This window comes from Sinocyclocheilus grahami, unplaced genomic scaffold (assembly GCF_001515645.1).
Source record: "Sinocyclocheilus grahami isolate Dianchi unplaced genomic scaffold, SAMN03320097.WGS_v1.1 scaffold811.1, whole genome shotgun sequence".
Classification (NCBI taxonomy): Eukaryota; Metazoa; Chordata; class Actinopteri; order Cypriniformes; family Cyprinidae; genus Sinocyclocheilus; species Sinocyclocheilus grahami.
Window position 1 is genome coordinate 146,494 of NW_015505990.1, and position 24,986 is coordinate 171,479.

Below are 24,986 nucleotides of genomic sequence, written 5' to 3' on the forward strand. Positions count from 1 at the left end.
CTAATAACTATTACTCAGAGCTCCTAACAAGCAAAAGACCATTTCGACTCATAAGAGGATGCAGAGAATGAAAAGAAAAACGAGATGGTCTTCATACATGTGACTTTATACAGACAAATGTGTAATGTTTGGGAAACCTGTCTTTATTGTTTAGATCTACAGATCTTAATTCTGTTTTTGATAAGTGCTGGTAATTCTATTCTATTGGTAACACTTTATTATAGGGACCAATTCTCACTATTAGCTAGTTGATTATTAGCATGCCTATTATTAACATATTGGCTGTTTATTAGTAAGCACATATTCTGCATGACCATATTCTACATCCATAATCCTAGCCAATACCTAAACTTAACAACTACCTTACTAACTATTAATAAGCAGCAAATTAGCAGTGTATTGAGGCAATAGTCGTAATTAATGGTGACTTGGCGAGAATTGGAAATAAAGTTATTCTATTCTATTTCACACACACAAAAAAAGAAAATTCAGTCATAATTTACTCACCCTCATGTAATTCTGAACCAGTGTTGTTATTGTCAAATTGAAACTATTAAAAAGTTTAATAGCATTTAAATGATCATTTTGCTACTATTTCTGCTTGGACACGTTACACATATCAAATCAATTTGGGTTATACATTTTCATTTTCATTTCGCAACTTATAAAGCGTTACAATTATTATGCAATTTACATATTACTGTTACTACTATTACATTTACTACTGTTGGAAATGGCAAATGTAAATTATATAATTTCATTTTCATTTTCCTTTTGCACCAAACTTTGCACATATGGGTAATGGAAAATGTAAATACAGAAATACATTGGCATTTTGCATATTGCATTTTAAATTGAATTTTGTTACCTATATGCTTCCATAGTTTTTATAGTACAATGACCTCTTATATGTCTCAGCTCATGACCCCTTTAAAGTCAAATAAAAAATGAAAACTGAAATATAAAAAGAAAAGCTAATAAAAAAATATGAACCCCACTTTGTCGTCACGCCTCCCTCGTTACAGTAGTCAATTAGTTCCCAATTAGTTGCCAAGGCAACATTTTTAAATACATTTAAATTGGACTTTTAAATCATTGATTTATCCTGTAAGCACAAAAATAATATTGAAGTATATTGCAAAATGTTTAAATATATGCAAATTCATACATTTAGAATGTAGAGAGACTTACAGTATTATGTGATTCATAACTTAAACAATTTTATTTCAGTAAGTTTTTAAGTATATATGTTATTTTGAATCCTCTTCGTTTTAATGAATGATTTTTCTGATTTTTTTTATAGTTTTAGTTTTATCTAATAATACCAGCACTGGTGAGTCACTTATGAGGATCCTGTCCATTTAGGATGCAGCACTGGATGTAGAAGACAACAAGTAGATAGCAGAGTACTAGGCTTTAGAACAGAGCTAATGTCTACCTGACAACCATATGCATAATTGTTCAATCTTTATTTTAAAGTACCAAATCACACACAAACACACACACACTATATTTGGTCCCATCAGTGGTTCACTCACCCCTGTTCCTCCATCATCTCCTGAAGCTCCATGCATTTCAGCTCCACCCTCCTCTTCCTCTCATGGTCCAGAATCTCACGGTGAGCCTTCTTCACCAGGACCGGCTCAGGTGGGATGCCCTCTTTCTCCTCCGGCTCCTCGTTAGCTTTGGGATGTGTGGCCGCGGGGGTCTCGGGCTGCAGCGGGACCCCATTAGCGGCGTCCTCAGGGGAGGGAACCCTCGCCCCATCGTACATGGCCACAGCGCTCTGACAGACACAAACACAGAGACACGAGATCTGATATTAACATCGATTCCAGAGGAATTACGAAGAACATCACACAGGGTTTTATAGTTAACTACAACTGAAACTAAAGGCATTAACAAAAAACAATTTCATTAATTGCAACTAAATAAATGTTAACTGGATTAAAATAAAATATAAAAAACTTCAACTTATTTTATTTCAGCTAGTTGCTAAGGCAACATTCTCATTTTCATTTAGTTTAAATTGATATTCTAAAACTAAATAAACTAAAATAAATATAAAAAACTATTTATAAAAAATGTATAAGAACTATATAACTAATATAAATGACAGACACCAAACAAAATTTATAAATTATATATCATTGATATTAAAATATAATTTATTTTTTTAAACTTTAATGTGAAAAAATACAAATATAAAAAATACATAAAATGAATACAAACTACACAGATATATTTAGAAAAAAGAACAATAACTATTCAAAATAATAAAAACACTAAATTACTAAAACGTTAGCTAAAATGAAAATGATAATGGAAAATATAAAAATAAAAACTAGTTTAAAATATTTCTAAAAACTAAAATAGTATCTCAATTATACTAAAATAACACTGTAAATACTGCACATGTTGATAATGGTAGCTTATATTCGATCAATTTGACCGTGATACAAATGGACAAAATAACTAGTTTTAATCAAATATTTTACCGTTCAAAGGTTTGGGGTCAGCAAGATATATATTTTTAAGAAATTAATACTTTTATTAATTCAAGGACACATTAAATTGCCCAAAAGTGACAGCAAAAAATTATCTCTATTTCAAATAAATGCTGTTCTTTTGAACTTTCCATTCATTCAAGAATCCTGAGAAATAAAATGTATCACGGTTTCTAGAAAAATATGAAGCAGCACAACTGTTTCCAGCACTGATAATAATCATAAATGTTTCTTGAGCGGCATATCAGCATATTAGACTGATTTCTGAAGATCATGTTCTCATTCTGGAGTAATGATGCTGAAAATTCAGCTTTGATCACAGAAAAAAATGATATTTTATAATATATTATCACAAAAAACTGTTATTTTAAATTGTAATAATATTTCACAATATTACTTTATTTTACTGCATTTTTTATCTAATAAATGCAGCCTTGGTGCGCAGAAGAGTCTTCTTTCAAAAACACTCAAAAATCGAACCAGCCTCAAAATTTTGAACGGCATAATCAAAAATAAGACGTGACTGTTTTTGCACTGATAATAACAATACAAGCAGCAGCAGAGATATGTCAGCTTTCATTTTCCCCCATATCTTCTGTACAGGACACTGCGATTGCATACATATATAAATTAGGAGCAACTATCTCTTTTCTATGTAAGTTGGGCTTTTATACTGTAGTGTGCATTCACAAATGTAAGCTCTATTTATGCAAATGTTAGCTCTGAATAACACACTCCATTCATTGTCACATTAACATCCGGCCAGTAATTCTCATCCACAAAGAAGATATTCTCACCTAAATGAATTGGTATAATAAATGGCAGTAGTTTTTGCTGAGTTGACTGAATCATATTGGCTGCTGGCAATATACCACAAAAATGAAAAAGAGAGAGAAGCGCTGTCTCCTCTCGTCTGGATGAGATCCCAGAACCTGCGACTAATGGTCTCGTATTTCAAAATAGAGACTCGGTTCAACACACTGACTTCCTCACTGTCACCACAAACTCGCACATGATATTTCACTGCATGAGGTCTTTGCTGCAGGCTCACATTTCCATAAAGGTTTTGCAGTTTATTTGGATTTCATTTAAAGGGGTCTTATTATGCCTTTTCACTTTTTGAATTTTAGTCAGTGTGTAGTGTGTATGTTTGGGCATAAAAAAGATCTAGAAAGTTACAAATCTCAAAGTCCACTCCAAAGGGATATATTTCGTTTTGAAAAAATCCCTTTTCAAGAACTACAACGGACGGCTCGTTTGGAAGGGCGAGGTCGTAAAAATGAAAAAGAGAGAGAAGCGCTGTCTCCTCTCGTCTGGATGAGATCCCAGAACCTGCGACTAATGGTCTCGTATTTCAAAATAGAGACTCGGTTCAACACACTGACTTCCTCACTGTCACCACAAACTCGCACATGATATTTCACTGCATGAGGTCTTTGCTGCAGGCTCACATTTCCATAAAGGTTTTGCAGTTTATTTGGATTTCATTTAAAGGGGTCTTATTATGCCTTTTCACTTTTTGAATTTTAGTCAGTGTGTAGTGTGTATGTTTGGGCATAAAAAAGATCTAGAAAGTTACAAATCTCAAAGTCCACTCCAAAGGGAGATATTTCGTTTTGAAAAAATCCCTTTTCAAGAACTACAACGGACGGCTCGTTTGGAAGGGCGAGGTCGTGGTCGTGGTTAGAATGCTTGGTTGAGTGAGTGCATCAGACGAGACGACGAAGAAGAAGTGCTGCTGCAGAGTTAGTGCATCAGAGAAAAGCAAGAAGAAGAAGAGCTGCTGTAGAGCCAAGTTTTCACCATGTCCATCCATATCCGTGCGTGTAAAGGTTCAGCGCGATCCTCTTGTTCAATATTCTGGGGGTCTGAATTCGGCTCAAATTGATATGGCAATATTGACGCCGTCCTTAACTAAACCGGAGCAGATGGAACTGGCGGGGTAGTACTGAAACACCGTCTAAGCTGTTCACCAATCACAAACCACTGGGACAGCTAGACGAGACGACGAAGAAGAAGTGCTGCTGCAGAGTTAGTGCATCAGAGAAAAGCAAGAAGAAGAAGAGCTGCTGTAGAGCCAAGTTTTCACCATGTCCATCCATATCCGTGCGTGTAAAGGTTCAGCGCGATCCTCTTGTTCAATATTCTGGGGGTCTGAATTCGGCTCAAATTGATATGGCAATATTGACGCCGTCCTTAACTAAACCGGAGCAGATGGAACTGGCGGGGTAGTACTGAAACACCGTCTAAGCTGTTCACCAATCACAACGCACTGGGACAGCTAACCAATCACAGCACATTTAGTTTTTCGGAAGGCGGGCCTTCATCAAACCCGGAACTAATCGAGCCGTTTGTGCCAGGCTGGGGAGAAAGGTATTGTTATAATGTAAATTATGTGAAAAATAATGAGTTTTTCGAACCACCAAGCATGAGAGCATGTTCTAGTACACCCCCAAAACAAAATCAAGACTTTGTAAAAGAGCATATACATGTATCGTTCCACCCCTAATATATGTATGTATATATATATATAAGAGACAACAGAAGTGCATAGAGTGTAACATATGATCTTTTCTCTTCTTGTTTTTTAATCACACGGTCAGAGCTGGGTGGCTAAAAGGTTTTGATTACAGATGCTTGTTTTCCAGCATGGACTGATGATGGAGGGTGGTGTTCTTCATGTTGTTTAGCACGCCGTGGATTGTGGGTAAAGCCACAAAGTGCAGTAGAGCTGAACAGGTGGTGGAACAGCAGGAGGAATCATCACTGAATTCATTACACGCTAAATCTTTGCCTCAGATATCTGCGACTTGAATATTTATTCTCCCCATAAGTCTCTGAATTATTTTCCCTTTATATTCATTGTGTCTTGTGACTGTCTTCCTGCATAAGCAGTGTACTGCTAACTCTCTCTCCCGAGTATAATTAAAAACTGCTGGATATGGTCTTGTTTTGTTCCCATAGTCTCTACTTCATTGTAATTTGTGCTGACACCTTTTACTCAGTTCAACAAAACAAAAAAATACTGCTTACTTTTGAGTTAAAACTGGGCAAAAATTAAGTTCTTTAATGCAGCGACTGTCCGGCTACTTTACGAGCATCAGCATTTTCCTGTGATACCTGGAGACATGCAGTGCAATTTAACTTTTACAACTCAAGAATGAGTGAACATCGTTTCGTGGAAATGTCGCCACAAAAACAGACCAATGTGTAAAACTCTTGGACTTATTTGAAAGATTCTATGCCGCAAACTTTAAATATTTCACATACTTTTGAAAATTGAGTTGATCCTGATAAGCGTTCATTGTCACAGTTGTAAACACTACGGCTTTCTTCTTCCATGAGGGGGGTTGGGGTCACGGCATCTTTGTTTCCAGAAAACTTTGGGGTCAGTGAGATTTTTTCAAAGAAATTAATAATTTCATTCAGCGAGGATGCATTAAATTGATAAAGTGGCAGTAAAGATTTTTATAATATTAGAAAATATTTATATTTTATAAATAAATGCTGTTCTATTTAGTTTATATTTATCAATTAATCTGAAAAAAAAATGTATCACGGTCTCCACAAAAATATTGTGCAGCACAACTGTTTTCAACATTGATAATAATCAGAAATGTTTCTTGAGCATCACATTATAATGATTTCTGAAGATCATGTGACACTGAAGACTGGAGTTAATTATTGTTTGGTAGTGTGTGTGTGTGTGTGTGTGTGTGTGTGTGTGTGTGTGTGTGTGTGTGTGTGTGTGTGTACACATATGCTTTTGCATATATAGTCAAACCAAAATTTATTCAGACACCTTCAAAATTTTACACATTATTATGTTTATTCGCAATAGTTTAGTAAATGGTCAAATAAGACAAGACAAGAACTCAGAGTTAAACTGTGTCAGAACAAATGCATCGTGATAATGTCAGATAACACTTAAGCAAAACATGGTCAGGTCAAAGTGTCTGAATAATTTTTGGTCCCAAATTTGTATCAATTTTACTGGTAGTTCACTGTATGAAGAATTGTTTGGTACAATATATCACAGTTTACTTTATTTTGCTATATATATCTCACATCATGTCACATATATATATTATCCAATATAAATAATTATACATAATTTCATATATATATATATATATACAGTGGGTACGGAAAGTATTCAGACCCCCTTAAATTTTTCACTCTTTGTTATATTGCAGCCATTTGCTAAAATAATTTAAGTTAATTTTTTTTCCTCATTAATGTACACACAGCACCCCATATTGACAGAAAAACACAGTATATATATATATTCACTTAGCAGACACTTTTTAGATGCTTTGATACTTTTATCTAAAGTGACTTGAGGAATACAACATGCTTTTCATGCTGCTTTTTTTTTTTTGCAATGTACTGTTTTCTATATATTTCATATCATCTAACTAGTAGGCACTAGATAATAGTCTTTTTGCCTTTTCCCTAAGTGTTATTCTGCAAGTCAATCCGGTGATAATATATGACTATGAATCATCACAATGATGATTTTTGGCCTTAAAAAGGAATGTTAAAAATCCTGCAGCTGGGAACTTTAGATCTTGCTCAACACAACCAGGTTTCGTTTATCCATTCATCTGCTTCTCTGAATGCAAAATGCATGACTTCTGCCGCATGAAATCCCTGGATACAGCTCTCATCAATGCAATCTTGCGTCATCCTTCAAGGCCTCCTAAAGAGATCTGAAGGTCTTTCTAACCTCAATACACACAGCCTGTTTTTCTCTCACTGCACTAATTCTGCCTTTTTAACCAGCAGCTAGGATACTAACTAATGACAACAAACACAAGCCGTCCAGCCCAGTGTGGATAAAACGGCTGTAAGTGGTGCATTTATTTCGGTGAGCCCAATGAGAGTGAGTTAGAATAGCATTACTCCAGAGACCGTCACAGCACAGTCTGTCAGACTGGACTGGCCTAGAATAAATCTACAAACTACAGAAACAGCAAACAGATCGAAGGTGGCTAGTGTGTGCATATGTTTTTAAGAGAGCGCTTTAAAAGAGGTTCACCTCTGCCTTCCACAAGTAGCAATGCTGTTAATAATAACATTCTATCATTTTGAATACCTTATGAGAATGTTACATTTGAAAGCTCTTTCAATGTTTAAAACTTTTTTATATTTAAACAGCTTTTTCTTGGTTTTGCAAACTTTAGAGGAACATTCCATTTCATCATTTTAAAACCGTCATGAAAATAAATGATTGAAACATCCAGTTTTTTATTTATTACGAATGTTTCTTCTTGGAAACATTCCATTCTATAATTTTGAAAATGTTATGAGAATGTTACATTTGAATGCTCTCTCAATATTTAAAACACCCATTTTTTTATATTTAAGGAACTTTTTTTATAGGTTTTGCAAACATTAGAGGAACATTCCATTTTATCATTTTGAAATCGTTATGAAAAAGTTATTTCGGAATGTTTTTTAAATGTTCAAAACATCCAGTTTTTTTAATTAAGAATGTTTCTTATTGGTTACTTGGGTAAAGGAACATTCCATTCTATCATTTTGAAAATGTTAGAATGTTACCTTTGAATGTTCTCTCAATGTTGAAAACACCCATTTTTATATTTTAAGAACATTTCCTCTTAACATCATGAGAACACATATAACATTTTATGTAATAAGAACATAAATTATTCCCTGTTAGTTGGGATATCTGTTATCTGTCATCCGCCCGGAACTGCTTCCGTGTACAACAGTGAGCGCAAGCTAGATTCAAGTGATTACTACGTTTTAAATATGGTTATTTTTCTTACAAGAACGCATTGATTCGCTACAGGAGGCCTTTGTTCCCCCCCCCAGAGCCGAGTGAGATACTTTTTTTTTATGGATGGGCGCTTTTTATTTCACTTCTTTTGGACTGAAGCACTGAAACACCCGCTGACTGCAATGATAAGAGCTTGGAATAGCCAGGATAATTTTTTATATAACTCCGACTGGATTCGTCTGAAAGAAGAAAGTCATATACACCTAGGATGCCTCGGGGGTGAGTAAAACACAGGCTAATTTTCATTTTTGGGTGATCTAACCCTTTAAGCATTCTTTCTTCATCAGACTAATAGGTCAAAAATGACTGTTCTGTCGCTGTATCAGAAAAGGATGTGGATGAAGACTGCAGAAACCCCGGAGAAGTGAACTAGCTCTGCTTCACACGCAAATAAGAGAAAGGAAGAAAGAAGGGATAGAGCAGGATCTGGTTAGACTGAAACGATGGACAGGAGAAGACAATCAGTTCTGCTGTGTTAGGTGCTTCCGACAGACGGCTGGGATCTGCTGAGCTCTCAGTAAGTGACAGTGTGAGCCGCGGGGATTTGCTGTATCACACTCAGACTCAACCACTTGAACTGATTTCACCTCAGAACGGATCACCTGTGCACCTGAGAGCTAACAACACCTTCCACAGACCGTTTCTCAAGAGATCTTAAACCGCTTCTGCTTTTCTCTGAGGCTCTGTTCATTTAGCTCTCTCTACGTTCAGCAGATTTCCTCTCACTCTCAAACATACACTCTTCCAGTATTTTAATTATCCATTATTAACCACTTTTTTTCCCTGGGCAAATGTCAAGAATAAACACTATCCATTTTAGAGTTCAATTCATTAAGCATCACTACACTGTTTCACACTGAAGTGAGCTTACATGCCGCATACACGACAGCCGCCTATTAAGGCAGAATCCTAATTAAAATGATCGAAAATATAGTAAAATCTGAAATATTATTGCAATTTAAAATAACCGTTTTTTTATGTGAATATATTTTAAAATGTAATTTATTTCTGTGATCAAAGCTGAATTTTCAGCATCATTACTCCAGTCTTCAGTGTCACATGACCCTTCAGAAATCATTCTAATATGCTGATATGCAGCTCAAGAAACATTTATGATTATCATCAATGTTGAAAACAGTTGAGATAGAAATCATTTGTAACATTATTAATGTTATTGCTTATTTATATATCATTTATATATCATACCATTTTTATATGTATATATCATATTTCAGTATTGCATTATTTATAGTTTATTTTCATATTACAATATATTTTAAATATCAAGAATATCGATATAGAACAAAGAATCAAAAATATAATTATAATTACGTGATCCCAAATGCAAATGTAATATACAGTATGTACATTAAATTTCCATATATAAAATATATTGTCATATTAAGTAAAAACATGCATGAAAATAGATTAAACACATATGAAAATATGAATGTTTATGTATGTGTAATACATATCCATCCTAAAACTTATCAGTACATGTTATAAGTGCAAGTTATAGAAGTAAATATAAAAGATAGACATGCACTTAAAAAATGTATTACAAAACACGTTTTAATAAAGATGCATATCTAAATAAAATATATAGTCTTGACATATACTGTATGGTTGCTACATATGAAGCCCTATAAAATCATCATATATTATTAACATATGTACATATTCAAATTTTATTAGGGGGATTTTATATATGTTATAAACATTCATCTTCATCTACCCAGAGAAAATTATATATCGCCTTATAAGTTACATATCTGGCACTATCACTATATTTGTCATAAATTATATTTCCATATGGGATCCATTACTTTTTACTAAGCTTTATGCATTATGGCCTTATTTATGTATGATGCTGCCATAGAATTGGTTGTCTTAAGTAAGGTTTCTTAAAGGAAACAATTTTTCTCCATGTGATCCTATGATGCCTCAAAACACTAAGTAGGCAGCTCACTAGGTTTTGAAACACAGCTGTTGTTTAGGCTTGTGAATACAGTCTGTAAATAAATAATGAAGATAAAAAGTGCCCTGGAGAGCATCAAATTCATCTTTGTGAGACAAACCCCCCATTCAAAACGCCCTCTACTGACCTCCAGCCCTCAGGACATCCTGTAAATAACTGTATAAGAGTCTATATAGCTACACAAGAACCTCAATACTTCCAGTTAACTGCAGCATCTCTCTTTACAAACTGCGTTACGCTGTCAATTGTTTAATTTCAGACACAGGACGTCTGCCATTTACTCTGAAGAGTGGGTGAAAGCGAATCAGGTTGATTTCAGAGCCGTGGCCTTTAAAGACGGGTCGATCTCACAGAATGAAGCGAATGAAAGACCCCGAGATTGAGCGCATTTCCCAGAAGGCAGATGTCCTCCTCCAAATGGTTTTAAGCTTTATTGCCTCTCTTAAAGAGAGAGCCGACACACGAACACAGCGCCATTTTGTCATTTTCTTTTTAAGGGCTCTCTTTTGCTTTGGGGAAACAAAATGAACTAAGACACAAAACTGGTTCTAGAAGTTTTCCATTCACAGAACCTGAAATAACCTTCTGCACCATTATCTGAGGATGGAAGAAAGTTGCTCTTGAAGCAGAGTAATCCTCCATCCCATTCTCCACAGCTGATGGAGTTATGGAGGAAGAAACGGTTCACTTTTTCCCTCAGGGCTGTTTTGTTTTTTACGGCTCAGAGGAGACAAAAATTGGGTGTCAGTGCATGCATTTAAAAGACCAAAAAATACGTCTAACGCCCTACAAACGAATCATAAAGTTCAGAAGAAACGTCCTTCTATAAATATTGCAGAGCACACAGATGATTTTATATCTGTGAAGCAGTGTTAATTTCGTCGTCATAATGTTCGTCAACTACATTTTTTTCACTGACGACAGCGAGACGATAACGAACTAAAACTCTTTTTGAATGACAAAAACTATGATGAAAATATATTGACATTTTCGTCAACGAATAAAAACGAGATGAAAATGTTAGGGAGGGACGATTTGGGAAGAGATTAATTCAATTTCAAGACGAATCTGCTGCATGGTTAGGAGGTTATGCGTACATATGAACCGGCGGGACATAAGCTAAAATACACTTGCTGCACGTCGCATAAAACGTTCAAAAATGTCAATATGTGGGAGTAAGAGAAGAGCAGACATATAGATAAATCTGACGACGCAAGAGAGAACTCAATTCGGTCCTGTTTTCTGAGCGCAGACACTGAAGCATACACACAGAAAGCGCCTCTCACAGCGTGCGAGTATTCTTTCGCGTCACATGAATGGAGAATTACACACAAAATGATGTCGAATTGTCCATTTTGACAAGTATTCACGTAAACACAGTTGATTATGTCTTAAGTGAAGGTAAACAGTAGGGAGAACGTGTATCAGTACATTGCATCCATTGCAGCTGAGCATTCGGTTTTAAAGAGACAGCAGCCTAATTTAGCTGCTATTGTCCGAGCCATTGATGTTAATCAAGCAACAAAGAAACACAGAAAATCACTCACTGCTCTTGACTGAAACACTTTAGTAGCCCTAAAGATTAATCTAAATGTATTTATAGAAATAAATATGTCTGCTTGAATAAATTAAGAATATGGTAAACAAGTTGCTGTAAAGATTGCATAATTAGCCTATATAACCATTGTTCCCATTCAGTCAGTCACGTTCTACATTACGTCAGTGACTGACGAATTGGGATCTCGCCCGAGAGCCCAATCACCTTCGAGTGTTAACTAAACAAGCCAATGACAGTTGGCGTGCGTGCACCTCTGCCTAGCCGCTGTCCTATCTTCCGCCCCCGCTGGTGTGGGGGGACTTGCCGGCTTCCGCAGGGCACTGGGGGGGGTCAGCAATAGTGGCGTTTTCCATACGGATCCCAATTCGTCAGGCACTGACGTAACGTTGAACGTGGCTGACTGAATGGGAACGTCTAGGTTACTTGTGTAACCCTCGTTCCCTGAAGGAGGGAACGGAGACGTTACGTTCCGTTGCCACAGTTGCTGTACCACCGCTGTACGGCCGGGGCACGTAGTCTCGGCTCCTCAGCGAAAAACTGATGTGCGTTTGCACGCGCTCTCCTTTTATATCCGCGCTGCGGGGCGGGGTGCGCGTGGCGAATCACGCACGCCAACTGTCATTGGCTTGTTTAGTTAACACTCGAAGGTGATTGGGCTCTCGGGCGAGATCCCAATTCGTCAGTCACTGACGTAACGTCTCCGTTCCCTCCTTCAGGGAACGAGGGTTACACAAGTAACCTAGACGGTATTTCATTAAAACGAAGACCATGTTCCTGTTCTTTATGAGAAGTGGTTTTATTTAATTTTAACATAAAGGCATGTTGTGTGTCACAGCAGTTAAATCGGTGTCTATCATGATAAAACCTTAATATCAAACCTATATAATGAGTTCGGAAATTTTTGAGAAATGCTTAATAAATGCATTATACTGTAACTAAACCCATTCGATTTTAGTCGACTAAATTGACTGTAGATTTAGTCGACTAAAATCGTATGATATTAAGTCGACTAAAACTAAAAACAATTCAGGTGACTAAAATATGACAAAAGACTATGACTAAAACTAAATCAGAATTTGCTGTCAAAATGAACACTGCTGTGAAGTCAAAGATTCAAACCATGTGAGCAAACTTAATCAGGTCAGTGTTCATTCACAGAAATGTAAGAGTTCAGCCATCAAGTTCATAATGAAATCTGAGTGTTTCACTATTATAGCTGTGCAGGACATATCCAGGCATGTGATCAACTAAGGACAAAAAAAGAAAGAAAACCATTTCCCCAAATTCAAAATGACTATCATAATAATAATAGTAATAATTCAACATGACAATATTGAATAATAATGTAAATAGTAATAATAATAATAATAATTATTATTATTATTATTTACATTATTTTAAAAAGTAAAAAATAATTAGACATATATTACAATTGCAATAAAACTACTCTCAAATAAAAAAAACTAAAAGTATTTGATAATACTATAATAAAATAATATGGTACAATTAAAAGTATTTAATTATAATATTAAATTATTATTTATAATAATATTTAAAAAATATTATTTTATTATTTCAATCATAAAGAATTAAACAAATAAATACATTATTATAAATTATCATAATTATTATTGCAATAATACTACTACTACTGTCATATAAAAACAAGTGTTATTATGTATTTTATTATTATTATTATTATTTTTACTATAAAATAAATAAATTACTATTGCAATAATACTATTGCTAAATAAAAATAAAAATAAAGTATTAAATAATAATAACAATAACAATAATTATTATTAATATTATTATTTTACAGAATAAAATGGATTATCTTTGCTTTTAAATGCTAAACTTTCACATCATAGTTCTCAAGTCGGAAACATGGAAATCTGTGTAAATATGGAACAATATCCCTGGTGCCTGAATATATGCATACACGACCACTAGAAAATACGCAAACATGCTTCTGAACTCAAACAGTACAGCATTAAGTGCAGCAGGCGAACAGCACTGACGCGTGTAGAATCTGATTCTAATGCACCACATTTACAATGAAAGCTGAACTAATAACACTGACCTGCTCGAGTCGCACTGTGGGTTTGATACTGAAGTTGTGCTACTGTTTTGTGAAGGAATTGTGTATGCACAATTTCTCAAGTTCAAACTTTGAGAAACCTTCCTAAAAAGAGGACAGGGAAGCATCATAAATACTGCCTTCGGTCCTTGCAAAAACAGATTATTCTGCTAAAAGTTACACACACACACACACACACACACACAGCAGACAGGACAAGTTAAAGGGTGTCCTGCTGACTTGTGTAAATTTGCCCTGTGTGTATTTTTCAGAGATAGCAGGCTAATTGTTTCAGCTTCAGGTCGAGAGAGTCTGAGCTCTGCAAACAAACATTCATCATGTCACCTTCATCGGCACAGCACAATGACCCAGTACATCAATTCTACCTACTGAAACACACACACACACACACACACACAATGTGTGAATATATCAGCGGTTTGTTGGAAATGAACAGAAATCCACTGCTCTGTTTACAGCAGTAAATTAAAACAATGACTGATAGACCTAAAGAAAGGACTATAATAAATGCATGGCCACAAACACACACTGTAATGAATGCATTGCTTTTAACATTATATACAGCACAGAGCAGCATGCACAATGTGCATAATATCACTGCAAAAACATAAAATGACAGTTTACCAAATACTTTGCAACTATGCTATTCAAGGTTATAAGAGGGGGTTTCTAGATCTCTTTTTTTTTTGCTGTTACTTTCAGGCTCACAGGGTTGAAAAAGAGGATAATCAATAATAAAACTGCTTTGTTGTTGTAAAGAGAGCCAATAAAATCAGCAGTGTGAAAGAAACTCCCATAGTGCCAAAGAAACTAAATTTAGCTCTGCAGGATTGAAGCGAAGTGTGTGTTTTTTGCTTTAAAACTTGCCTTAATGTGTGTGAGCAGAGTAAAAGTCCTGAGATCTTGAGAAAAACCTGAAACAACACTTTCCCTTCACCGAGAGCCTTCTAAGATAATCACATTTTCTTCAGGAAGACAGCGGTCACATAATGCATTTTGGTGATAATAAATATACTTACACTACCATTCAAAACTTTTGGATTGGTATGATTTCTTAACGTTTTTGGAAAAAAAAAGTCTCTTCTGCTAACCAAGGCTGCATTTATTTGAAATTCAGTAAAAACAGTACTATTGTGAAATATAATTACAATTTCAAATAACTGTTTTCTATTGCAATAGACTTTAAACTGTATTTTATTGCTGTGAACAAAGCTGAATTTTCAGTATCATTAGTCTTCAGTGTCACACGATCCTTCAGAAATCATCAGAAACATTTCTGATTATTACCAATGTTGAAAACAGTTTTGTGGAAACGTGATACATTTCATTTTTCAGGATTCTTTAATGAACAGAACATTCAAAAGAACAGCATTTATTTGAATAGAAATATTTTGTAACATTATAGATGTCTTTATTGCCACTTTTCAGCAATTTAATGTGTCTTTGCTGAATAAAAGTATAAATTTCTCAATAAAAGTATTTAAAAAATCTTTTGAACAGCAGTCTCAACATTTCAATCGATACAAAAGAGTACTGCTAAAAAAATTTATCAATTCAAAACTCAAGCATCTTCAAAGGCAACATCCGCACTGAAATTAACCTTTTATGTGACTCATTTGAAACACGGTTTTGCACAAGAAAACACTGTTCACAATTTCTTCAGAAAATGTCTAGTTTAAGTATATTTTTCATAGGCTGGTATAGCAAACATATAGTTTCACATTCATTCGCACGGAAGCCTGTTTGCCCCATAGAATAAAATTTTAAAAAGGTAATTGCGACTTTTTATCTCACAATTCAGAATTTTCTTTTCAGAAGTGCTAGTTCATATCTCACGATTCTGAGTGGATATTTTTCAGTTCTGAGTTTTTTCTCTTAATTGTGAGAAAAAAGTCTGAATTGTGAGATAAAGGTCATAATTACGTTTTATTATTATTATTATTATTTTTATCCTGTGGGATGGCAACAAGCTTCCATACATTCATACTCAACATGTAGCTTGCTGTAAAAATCCCATTGAGAACAGGTTTGCAGCGATAACGTATTAAACTTATCAAGACAGACTTACAACAAGCTAACATCAAATGCACCGCAATCCATTGTGAGTTGTGTGCATCATCACTAGTGCACTAAGAGCTGCTCCAAATCAGTCACTTACGAGCTTCAGTTAAATTGCCAACAAGGCAGCTCACTAGATTTTTTGAAGAGTTTTATTTGTGCAAGTCAGACTACAGACGTGAATTAAAGCATCTGCTGTAACTCACATAACTATGACTGATCTAGACACAGACACACACACACACACATAACTGAGTCATTTATCAGAGCAAATGCAGAAAGTGATTTCTCTGGAGAATGAGGGTTATGGCTTCGACTTCAACATAACGAGTCCAACCACACTCATCCTCACAGGCCAGATGTCCTTCCTATCACACACACACACACACACACACACAGATCTGGGTCACATCGTCCATTAGCATACTTTGAAGAACAAAGTTTGTAAACAAGAGCTGTGAAGGGAGTGAAAGAGAGGGAGAATGATGAATAAAGGCAAAAAGCAGAAGCAAAGAGAGTCTTTTGAGTCCCACCAGCTTATTTAGACATGCATCTTCACTGGAAGAAGACCTGATTCAAACACACCACACTATTGCATTGGAAAGGTCTGCGTTTCACGGCACTTCACGGCTCCGTTCCAAAACCCTAGTGAGAAGTTGGCGTTTGTATTGGATATGAAATAGTATCACTATTTTGGGCAATTTAGCATGCTGCATTGCATTCTAAAATTATCTTATTTGTGATGCAACGTTGCCTTAAAATTTTGCGTCAAAAGGCAGAATAATTCTACCACCTATATTGTTTGAAACAGCCTTCAAAACAAGTCCGAAAATGTTATCTAGTTAGGCAGCTCTCCCCGTTTGGTACGGAGGCTGTGAACGTGTTGCCCAGGCCTGCTGATAATTGAAAATTACGCTTGATTGACTCCATGTTCAGGGTCATAAAACGCATGCCGGTATCCATTTCCAACCTTAAAATTTGAACGTGTAATGTCAAGTGATACAAAACATCTAAACACACAAATCTCAGGCGGGTTAGACAGATGAATAGAGAGAGAAGATGGAGGCGGAAATCAATGAGCGAGGAGAAAGCGGCGGTGGCAGGAGCAGAAGCAATCTGAAAGAAAATAGAGGAGGAAATGAGTCGTCTTTTCTGCTTCTACTCCCACAGCTGTATTTTTACTATATTGTTAATGGAATATTGAACTACTTTACGACGTATGTGGGTGAGAGATGCGAGAGAATGAGCAGAGAGAGGCTGCAAATTAGCACACTGCATACTGCACAATATACACTGTATACTGCATACTATTTCAAACAAATGGAGTATGTGAAAATGTTATTGTTAACTGCATCTATTAAAATAATTTTGATAATTGAAGTGAAGTTGAAATAAAACTAAATATAAATATTAAAATGTTAGAACTGTTAAATGTTAACTGTTAGAAATGTTGCCTTGGCAACAAACTAACGAAAAGAAAGAAAGAAAGAAAGAAAGAGTTAAGTTGAAGTAGTAAAATTACTAAAACTAAAACTGAAATAAAATAAAAATAAACAAATATTTTTTTCAAAATATACAGTAAATAGAAATATTTAATGATGTGCTAAAACTAAAATAAAAAGGACACAAACTGTATGTAGATATTTAAGTAAAAAAATGACAAAATCACATATGAAAATAGTAAAACTAAAATTAAAATGAAAACTGACATTTGTTTTCATTTTCATTGCTTGATTATTTTCATTCTTTTCATTACTTGTAATAAAAGAAAAGAAAAGAAACATTTAACTTGATGTACTAAAATAACTAAAACTAACATAAAAATTAATGCAAACTATATAGAGGTATTTAAAAAAACAAAAACTAATGAAAATGACAAGCGCACATAAGACAGTTAGTAAAACTTAAGCTAAAATGAAAATGAAATTGAAAATGAAAACATTAACTTACTTTTTTTTTTTAAAACATTAACGATTTAGTTGCTTAACATTTTGTTTAGTTTAAGTTGAAGAACTAAAATAACTAAATCTAAACAAACTAAAACTGAATGAAAAACTATGTAGGCATATGACTAAATTACTAATTTAATAATTACTTAAAAAATAATAAAACAAAATTTCTAACACTTTTAAAAAGAAAACAGAAAATCTAATTCTAACAAAAACTATGTTCCCTTTCAGTCGGTCACTCCGAGTCACGTCGGTGACCGACGAATTGTGATCTCACTTAGAGAGACCAATCCACTTCGAGTGTAACTAAATGAGTCAATGCACATTGGCATGCGATGATTGCATCCAGCTGCCGCTGATCACAGCGTGAGCATAAAAAGGCAGCCGGTGCAACGTATACCAGCTTTTCGCTTCGGAGCCGAGCGACAACATCGTTCTGCTCCAACCAAACTGCTTTGTGTGTGACAAGTCTAGCGCGTTCTCGGGAGCTTTTTGTCTTGGCGGACGGCGCTTCAGCGGTGGTCGTTCCTGTGTCAAGTGGGTTGCGCACTTCAGGCTGCACTACCCCCTGTTATGCTGCAAACGGCCGTTTCCCCTGTGCGTCTCTGCACGTAAAAGAGCATTTCACTAAAAGAGCCAATTTCTCTAAAAGTGTACAATAAGCGGGTGCGTCTTTGTAAAGACAACGTATCGTCTTTTTAAAGATGCCGTTTCACCCGTGCGTTTCTGGATGCGGTCGTTACCTGGCGCCGGGTGATGGTCACAATCGCTGCCTCACGTGTCTGGGCATTAAACACGCTGAGGTGGCGTTCGCGTGCCAGGCTCCAGGCTCATAGTGTTCGTCCTGGCGGCAGCCAGGCGTGGACTACTTCGGGCAGTAGCACGGGTGGTCTGAGGGTTACAGTGGTAGCAAACCCCTCAGGAAATCAACCCTCGGGGGACCATCGCTCCTCTAGCACTTTGCAACCAGTTGAGCTGCCAAAGGAACGTGCTGGGCCCTCTTCAAAGAGCGTACCAGCGGTATCCTTTGGTGCTCCTCTCGACGACCAGATGTCGATCACTGCATCGGAGGGAGAGCTCTCTGGAGAGGAAGATTCGGCTGCACTGCCGCCCTCCGGGACGGTGGCAAGGCCTAAATCGGATTCAGAGATGTCGGCTATGCTTTCTCGGGCCGCCGAGAGGGTAGGGCTCGCGTGGAAATCTCCACCGCATCCCAGGCCCTCGAGGTTGGACGATTGGTTTCTCGGGGTGGCTCTTGCTGGTTCTCAGTGCCCCGCTTCAGTGCCTTTCTTCCCGGAGGTGCATGAGGCGCTCACCAGGTCATAGATGGCACCTTTTACTGCCGGAAACCGACCTGCTGGTTCCTCCTCCCTCACCACCCTAGACAGTGGTGCAGCTAGGGGGTACATAAGGGTCCCCCCGGTGGAGCGGTCGTTTGCGATGCAATTGTGTCCTAATACCACCTCCACCCGGCAGGGCGAACCATACCTCCCCTCCTGGGTCTGTAGGTACTTGTCTGGCCTGTCCGGTGATGCTTATACGGCCTGTGAAGAAGCTGCCTCCGCCTTACACGCTACGGCGTTACTGCAGGTTCATCAGGCCAAGGCACTGAGGGACCTGCACGAGGGTGGTCATGATCCAGAAGTTCTGAAAGAGTTCCGAACCGCTACTGACCACGCGCTCCGAGCAATGAAGGTCACGCGAGTTCTCTGGGTCGTGTTATGTTCACACTTGTGGTCCAGGAGTGCCATCTCTGGCTGTGTCTGGTTGATATGAGGGACGCCGACAAAGTTCGGTTCCTTAATGCCCCTGTGTCCCAGACCGGCCTCTTCGGCGACGCGGTCGAGAGCTTGGCCCAGCAGCTCTTGGCTCCACAGAAGCAAACTGAGGAGGGCCGGGTGGCGGGCAGCTGCTCCCTCCACCCATCCACCAGCCGCAGCGCCCCAGTCTGCTCGTTGCCGAGGGCGGCCCCCTGTGTCTGCCCCTGCTCCCGCGCCGCATCCGCAGCAGCCTCCAGCAAGCGGCGCCGTGGAGCTGGCCGTAGGCAGGCCGCCCCACCCGTCCAGGCCCCCGTCAAACCTGGCGGTGAGCGAAAGAGCAAGAGGCCCCGGGATGGGTGACCCAGAGAGGGAGGAAGCTGCTCTTTGGGGGATGGTGAAGGCACCTCTCCCTCTCCCGGAGGAGGGCCGGGTGGAGAATCTGGAAAATCTCGACGAGAGAGCGGTTTTCTCTGTCCCTGGGTCCCAGGAGGGCACGAAGAGTCGCAGACGGACCAGCACCGGACCACACTCATCCTCCTCCTTCGCCAGCCGGCAGCAGCGGCCGGTTCGAGAGTGTCAACAAAGGCCCTACTCACGCACCCTCTGCCAAACTGTGGAACCAGGTAAGTGTTGCACCGCACACTCAGACCCCTCTTCGGTTTGCTCACAAGCCGCCCGAGTTGGGTCCTTGCGTTCTACCTTGCTGTCCCACTGCGGGTGGTTCCACTGGTCCTGCTTGCACGGCATCTGGGTGCCTGGCTAGCGCTACCCAACACGTCTCGTTGGCTTCTGCAGACCATCAGCCTCGGCTATGCGATTCAGTTTGCCCGGCATCCCTCCAAGTTCAGTGGTATCCGCTTCACGGCAGTGAAGGCGGCCGATGCTCCTGTCTTGCGTGCGGAGATCGCAGTCCTACTGGTGAAGGATGCGATAGAGCCGGTCCCTCCAGCCAATATAAATACAGGGTTTTACAGCCCTTACTTCATTGTACCCGAGAAAGGTGGTGGGTTACGACCAATCTTGGATCTGCGTGTCTTGAACCGGGCCCTTCGCTGGTTACCGTTCAAGATGTTGACTCAGAAACGCATCTTCGGGTGCATCCGTCCCCGAGATTGGTTTGCAGCAATCGATCTGAAGGATGCGTACTTTCATGTGTCGATCCTTCCGCGCCGCAGACCATTTCTGCGGTTCGTGTTCGAAGGACGAGCATATCAGTACGAGGTCCTGCCCTCCAGGCTGTCCTTGTTGCCCTGCGTCTTCACGTAAGTGCGCCTTGCCTTGAACCATCTCAAAGGGTGCTTACGAGGCAAGCACATGCTGGTCCGAATGGACAACACGGCGACCGTTACTTACATCAACTGACAAGGTGGTCTGCGCTCCCGTCGCATGTCGCAACTCGCCTGCCACCTCCTCCATTGGAGTCAGAAGGTTCTGAGGTCACTTCGTGCCATTCACATTCCGGGTCTGCTCAACCGTACGGCCGGCGAGCTGTCATGAGCTACGCTCCCGGGAGAATGGAGACTCCATCCCCAGACGGTCCAGCTGTTTTGGAGACGTCTCTCACTGCCAGTTGTTTTACTCCCTGACCGAGGGAACACTCGGCACGGGCAGTGGGGCCTGCGCAATTATGCGTTTCCCCCAGTGAGCCTTCTCGCACAGATGCTGTGCAAGGTCAGGGAGGACGAGGAGCAGGTCCTGCTTGTGGCGCCATATTGGCCCACTCGGACTTGGTTCCCCGAACTAATGCTCCTCGCGACAGCCCCTCCCTGGCAGATTCCTCTGAGGAAGGATCTACTGACTCAGAGATGGGGCACCCTGTGGCACCCGCGTCCAGACCTCTGGAAACTTCCTGTCTGGTCCCTGGACGGGACGCGGAGGTTCCTGGTGACCTACCCCAAGAGGTAGTTGACACCATCACTTCAGCGAGAGCACCGTCTACAAGACACGCTTACGCCTTGAAGTGGAACCTGTTCATCGAGTGGTGTTCTTCTCGTCGGGAAGACCACTGGAGATGCCCGATCCGGGTCGTGCTTTCCTTTTTACAGCGAGGGTTGGAGCGAAGGCTGTCTCCCTCCACCCTTAAAGTCTATGTCGCTGCGATTGCTGCTAACCATGACCCCGTGGAAGGGAAGTCGTAGGGAAGCTTGATCTGGTCATCAGGTTCCTTAGGGGGGCGAGAAGGTTAAATCCTCCCTGGCCCTCCTCTATACCCTCTTGGGATCTGTCTCTAGTGCTCAAAGCACTACAGCAGGGCCCATTTGAGCCTTTGCAGTCAGTCGAGCTAAATGTTTTTTCAATGAAAACCCTGCCCCTGCTTGCACTGGCCTCCATCAAGAGGGTAGGGGGCCTGCACGCATTTTCGTTCGACTATTCATGCCTAGAGTTTGGGCCGGCTGACTCCCAGGTAATCCTGAGGCCCCGGCCCGGATATGTGCCCAAGGTTCCCCCTACTCCCTTCAGGGATCAGATGGTGAGCCTGCAAGCGCTGCCTCCAGAAGAGGCAGACCCAGCCCTAGCTTTGCTCTGTCCCATCCGAGCCTTGAGATGCTATGTAGACCGGACACAAAGCTTTAGGACCTCAGACCAGCTCTTTGTCTGTTACGGAGGCCGGCAGAAGGGGAATGCTGTCTCTAAGCAGAGGATGGCCCACTGGATTGTGGATGCCATCACCCTGGCTTATCAGGCACAGGGTGTGCCCTGCCCGCTCAGGTTGCGAGATCATTCTACTAGGAGTGTTGCATCCTCCTCGGCACTGACTTGTGGCACCTCGCTGACAGATATTTGTAGAGCTGCGGGCTGGGCGACCCCCAACACGTTCGCTAGATTCTATAGCCTTCGTGTGGAGCCGGTATCCTCTTGTGTTCTCACCTCAAACGGGTAGAGGCGCTGAGAGGCCCCGGTTTAGTGTCGGCTAAAACTGCTCCAGAGTGTTCGTACTGTAGGCCCTGTCGAGCTCCTCCGTCCCCTCGGTAGCCAGACGTGGCGGAACCTTTCTCACAGACATCACTGGAAAGTTTGTAGTTCGGTCGGATATGTCAAAAACAAGTAAGTAAAACAATGCACAAGTTACTTAACGGTAGAGAGTGAGAGAGAGAGCGCGCACAATTCTGTTGTGTGATCTTTGATGTTCACTCACTTAGCACACGCATCATTTGGATTAAAATTAAATTGTAAAAATAAAACCATTCATAGGGGCATTCACTATAAACATCATTTTTTTTCAACCTTAGGCATACACGACTTTCTGGCGAAAGTGAAACTAGCAGCCTGTGTGAAATGCGCTAGTATTCTGCATCAGTATACATACGTGCACGCGTTGCGCGTGTTTTGCTTGCTTGAGTGTTTCTGCATTATATATACTTTGGAATATAAATCGCAGCACGTTTCAGATGAAAAAACGCGGCTTCTATTTCTGAAAATATCACAGTTAGGAGATTTACAATTAGATTTATATAGTGGTTCCCTGCATTATAACAGCAAAGATATACATACCCTTTTGGTTTCTGTACCCAATATTTAAAAAACGTAAAATGCAAAAAAAATATCGGTATCGGTACTCGGTATCGGCAAGTACCAAAAATAAAAGTATCGGTATCGGACGAGTACTGGAAAAAGTGGTATCAGTGCATCCCTAGTATGTAACCCTTGTTCCCTGAAGGAGGGAACATAGACGTCACGTCCCATCGCCACGCTGAGCGGCCGGGTCACCGACTCGGCTCCTCAGCAAAAACCTGGTATGCGTTGCACCGGTTGCCTTTTTATGCTCACGCTGTGATCAGCAACAGCTGGATGCAATCATCACATGCCAATGTGCATTGACTCGTTTAGTTTACACTCTAAGTGGATTGGTCTCTTTAAGTGAGATCCCAATTCGTCGGTCCCCGACGTGACGTCTCTGTTCCCTCCTTCAGGGAACGAGGGTTACATACGTAACCGAGACGTTAGTATCTCAATGATAGCAAAATAGCACTGATGTCCATCATCTCAGAAATAAACCATCGAGAGACAGGAAAACTAGAGGACAACAGAAATGGGGCAAGAGCGAGACAGATGCTCAAAAAAAGAGCTGCCAGACTCACTGGGACTTTACAAAGACAAAAATGATGAAGACCAAAGTAGAACGCAACAATGTGCTCATTATAGTAGCTCATTTAGAGTCTCTGCTAATGAAACATTCATGAATTCACATGTTCATTTCATCAGAATAAGAGAGGAGGAACATGCTAATCAGGTTTGGCGGTGGGAGCTCATGCATGATGCTCCGCTGCGATTGGTCGGATTATATGTACAGTCTCCGCCCACGCCACCATTAAGATCTCAATTTAGAACAGAAACCGGTAATTATCTTCATCAGCACTTCACAGACTCTTCAGGGTGGATTTCACATCAGGTGGGAAGATAATTAGTGCTGTTTACCAAGTCAACTATCACTAGTACTACTGCTCATATTTAGGGTTAGTGATCTGAACAACAGCGGGTATTAAATTCTGTGCTACTAAAAATAAATGATTTCTGCTTCTTATTTGCACAATTTTCACCTGGTGGACGATAAAATAAGCAAAAAACATCAAGAAAACATAGAACAGCCTAGCAACCATTCAGCTGCATTTAGATTTTTTTGAAAGAAGTATCTTCTGCTCACCAAGACTGCATTTATTTCATAAAATTTACAGTAAAAAAATATATTACAATTTCAAATAACTGTTTTATATTGCAATATATTTTACATTGTAATTTATTTCTGTGATCAAAGCTGAATTTTCAGCATCATTCCTCCAGTCTTCAGTGTCACACGATCTTCAGAAATCATTCTAATATGCTGATTTGCTGCTCAAGAAACATTTCTGATTATTATCAATGTTGAAAACATCTGTGCTGCTGGATATTTTTATGGAAACCATGATATTTAAATTTTTTAGGATTCTTTGATGAACATAAGGTAAAAAAAACAGCATTTATTTGAAATAAAAATCTTTTGTAACATTATAAATGTCTTTATAGTTACTATTGATTAATTGAATGCATCCTTGCTATAGAGCAAAGTAATACAAATCCTTGAGAAAAAATCAATTTATCTTCTCTATAGAGAAACTGATTTGCAGCAAATCCTTTCAAGACAGACTTTAAGTCCATATTGAAAATTTGTTTTAAATGTCTCAAGAATCAAGGTTGCTAAAAAGTGTGTATGCAAAAAGTTGTGCTCCACCGATATGAGTGGAATGACATGAGTAATCGGGGGATTGAGGGTTGGATTACATGTAGGGTGTCA

General features: G+C 39.2%; 1 protein-coding gene across 1 annotated transcript in view; it reads right to left on the reverse strand.

Moving 5' to 3' along the window:
• The window catches only part of LOC107562180 (serine/arginine repetitive matrix protein 3-like), a 69,884-nt gene that overhangs the window by 22,728 nt on the left and 22,170 nt on the right, over nt 1-24,986 (reverse strand). Inside the window, exon 2 of the mRNA XM_016246768.1 lies at nt 1,539-1,786. Coding sequence (XP_016102254.1) covers nt 1,539-1,774 — 236 coding nt within the window. The 5' untranslated portion in view covers nt 1,775-1,786. The remainder of the gene's footprint in view (nt 1-1,538; nt 1,787-24,986) is intronic.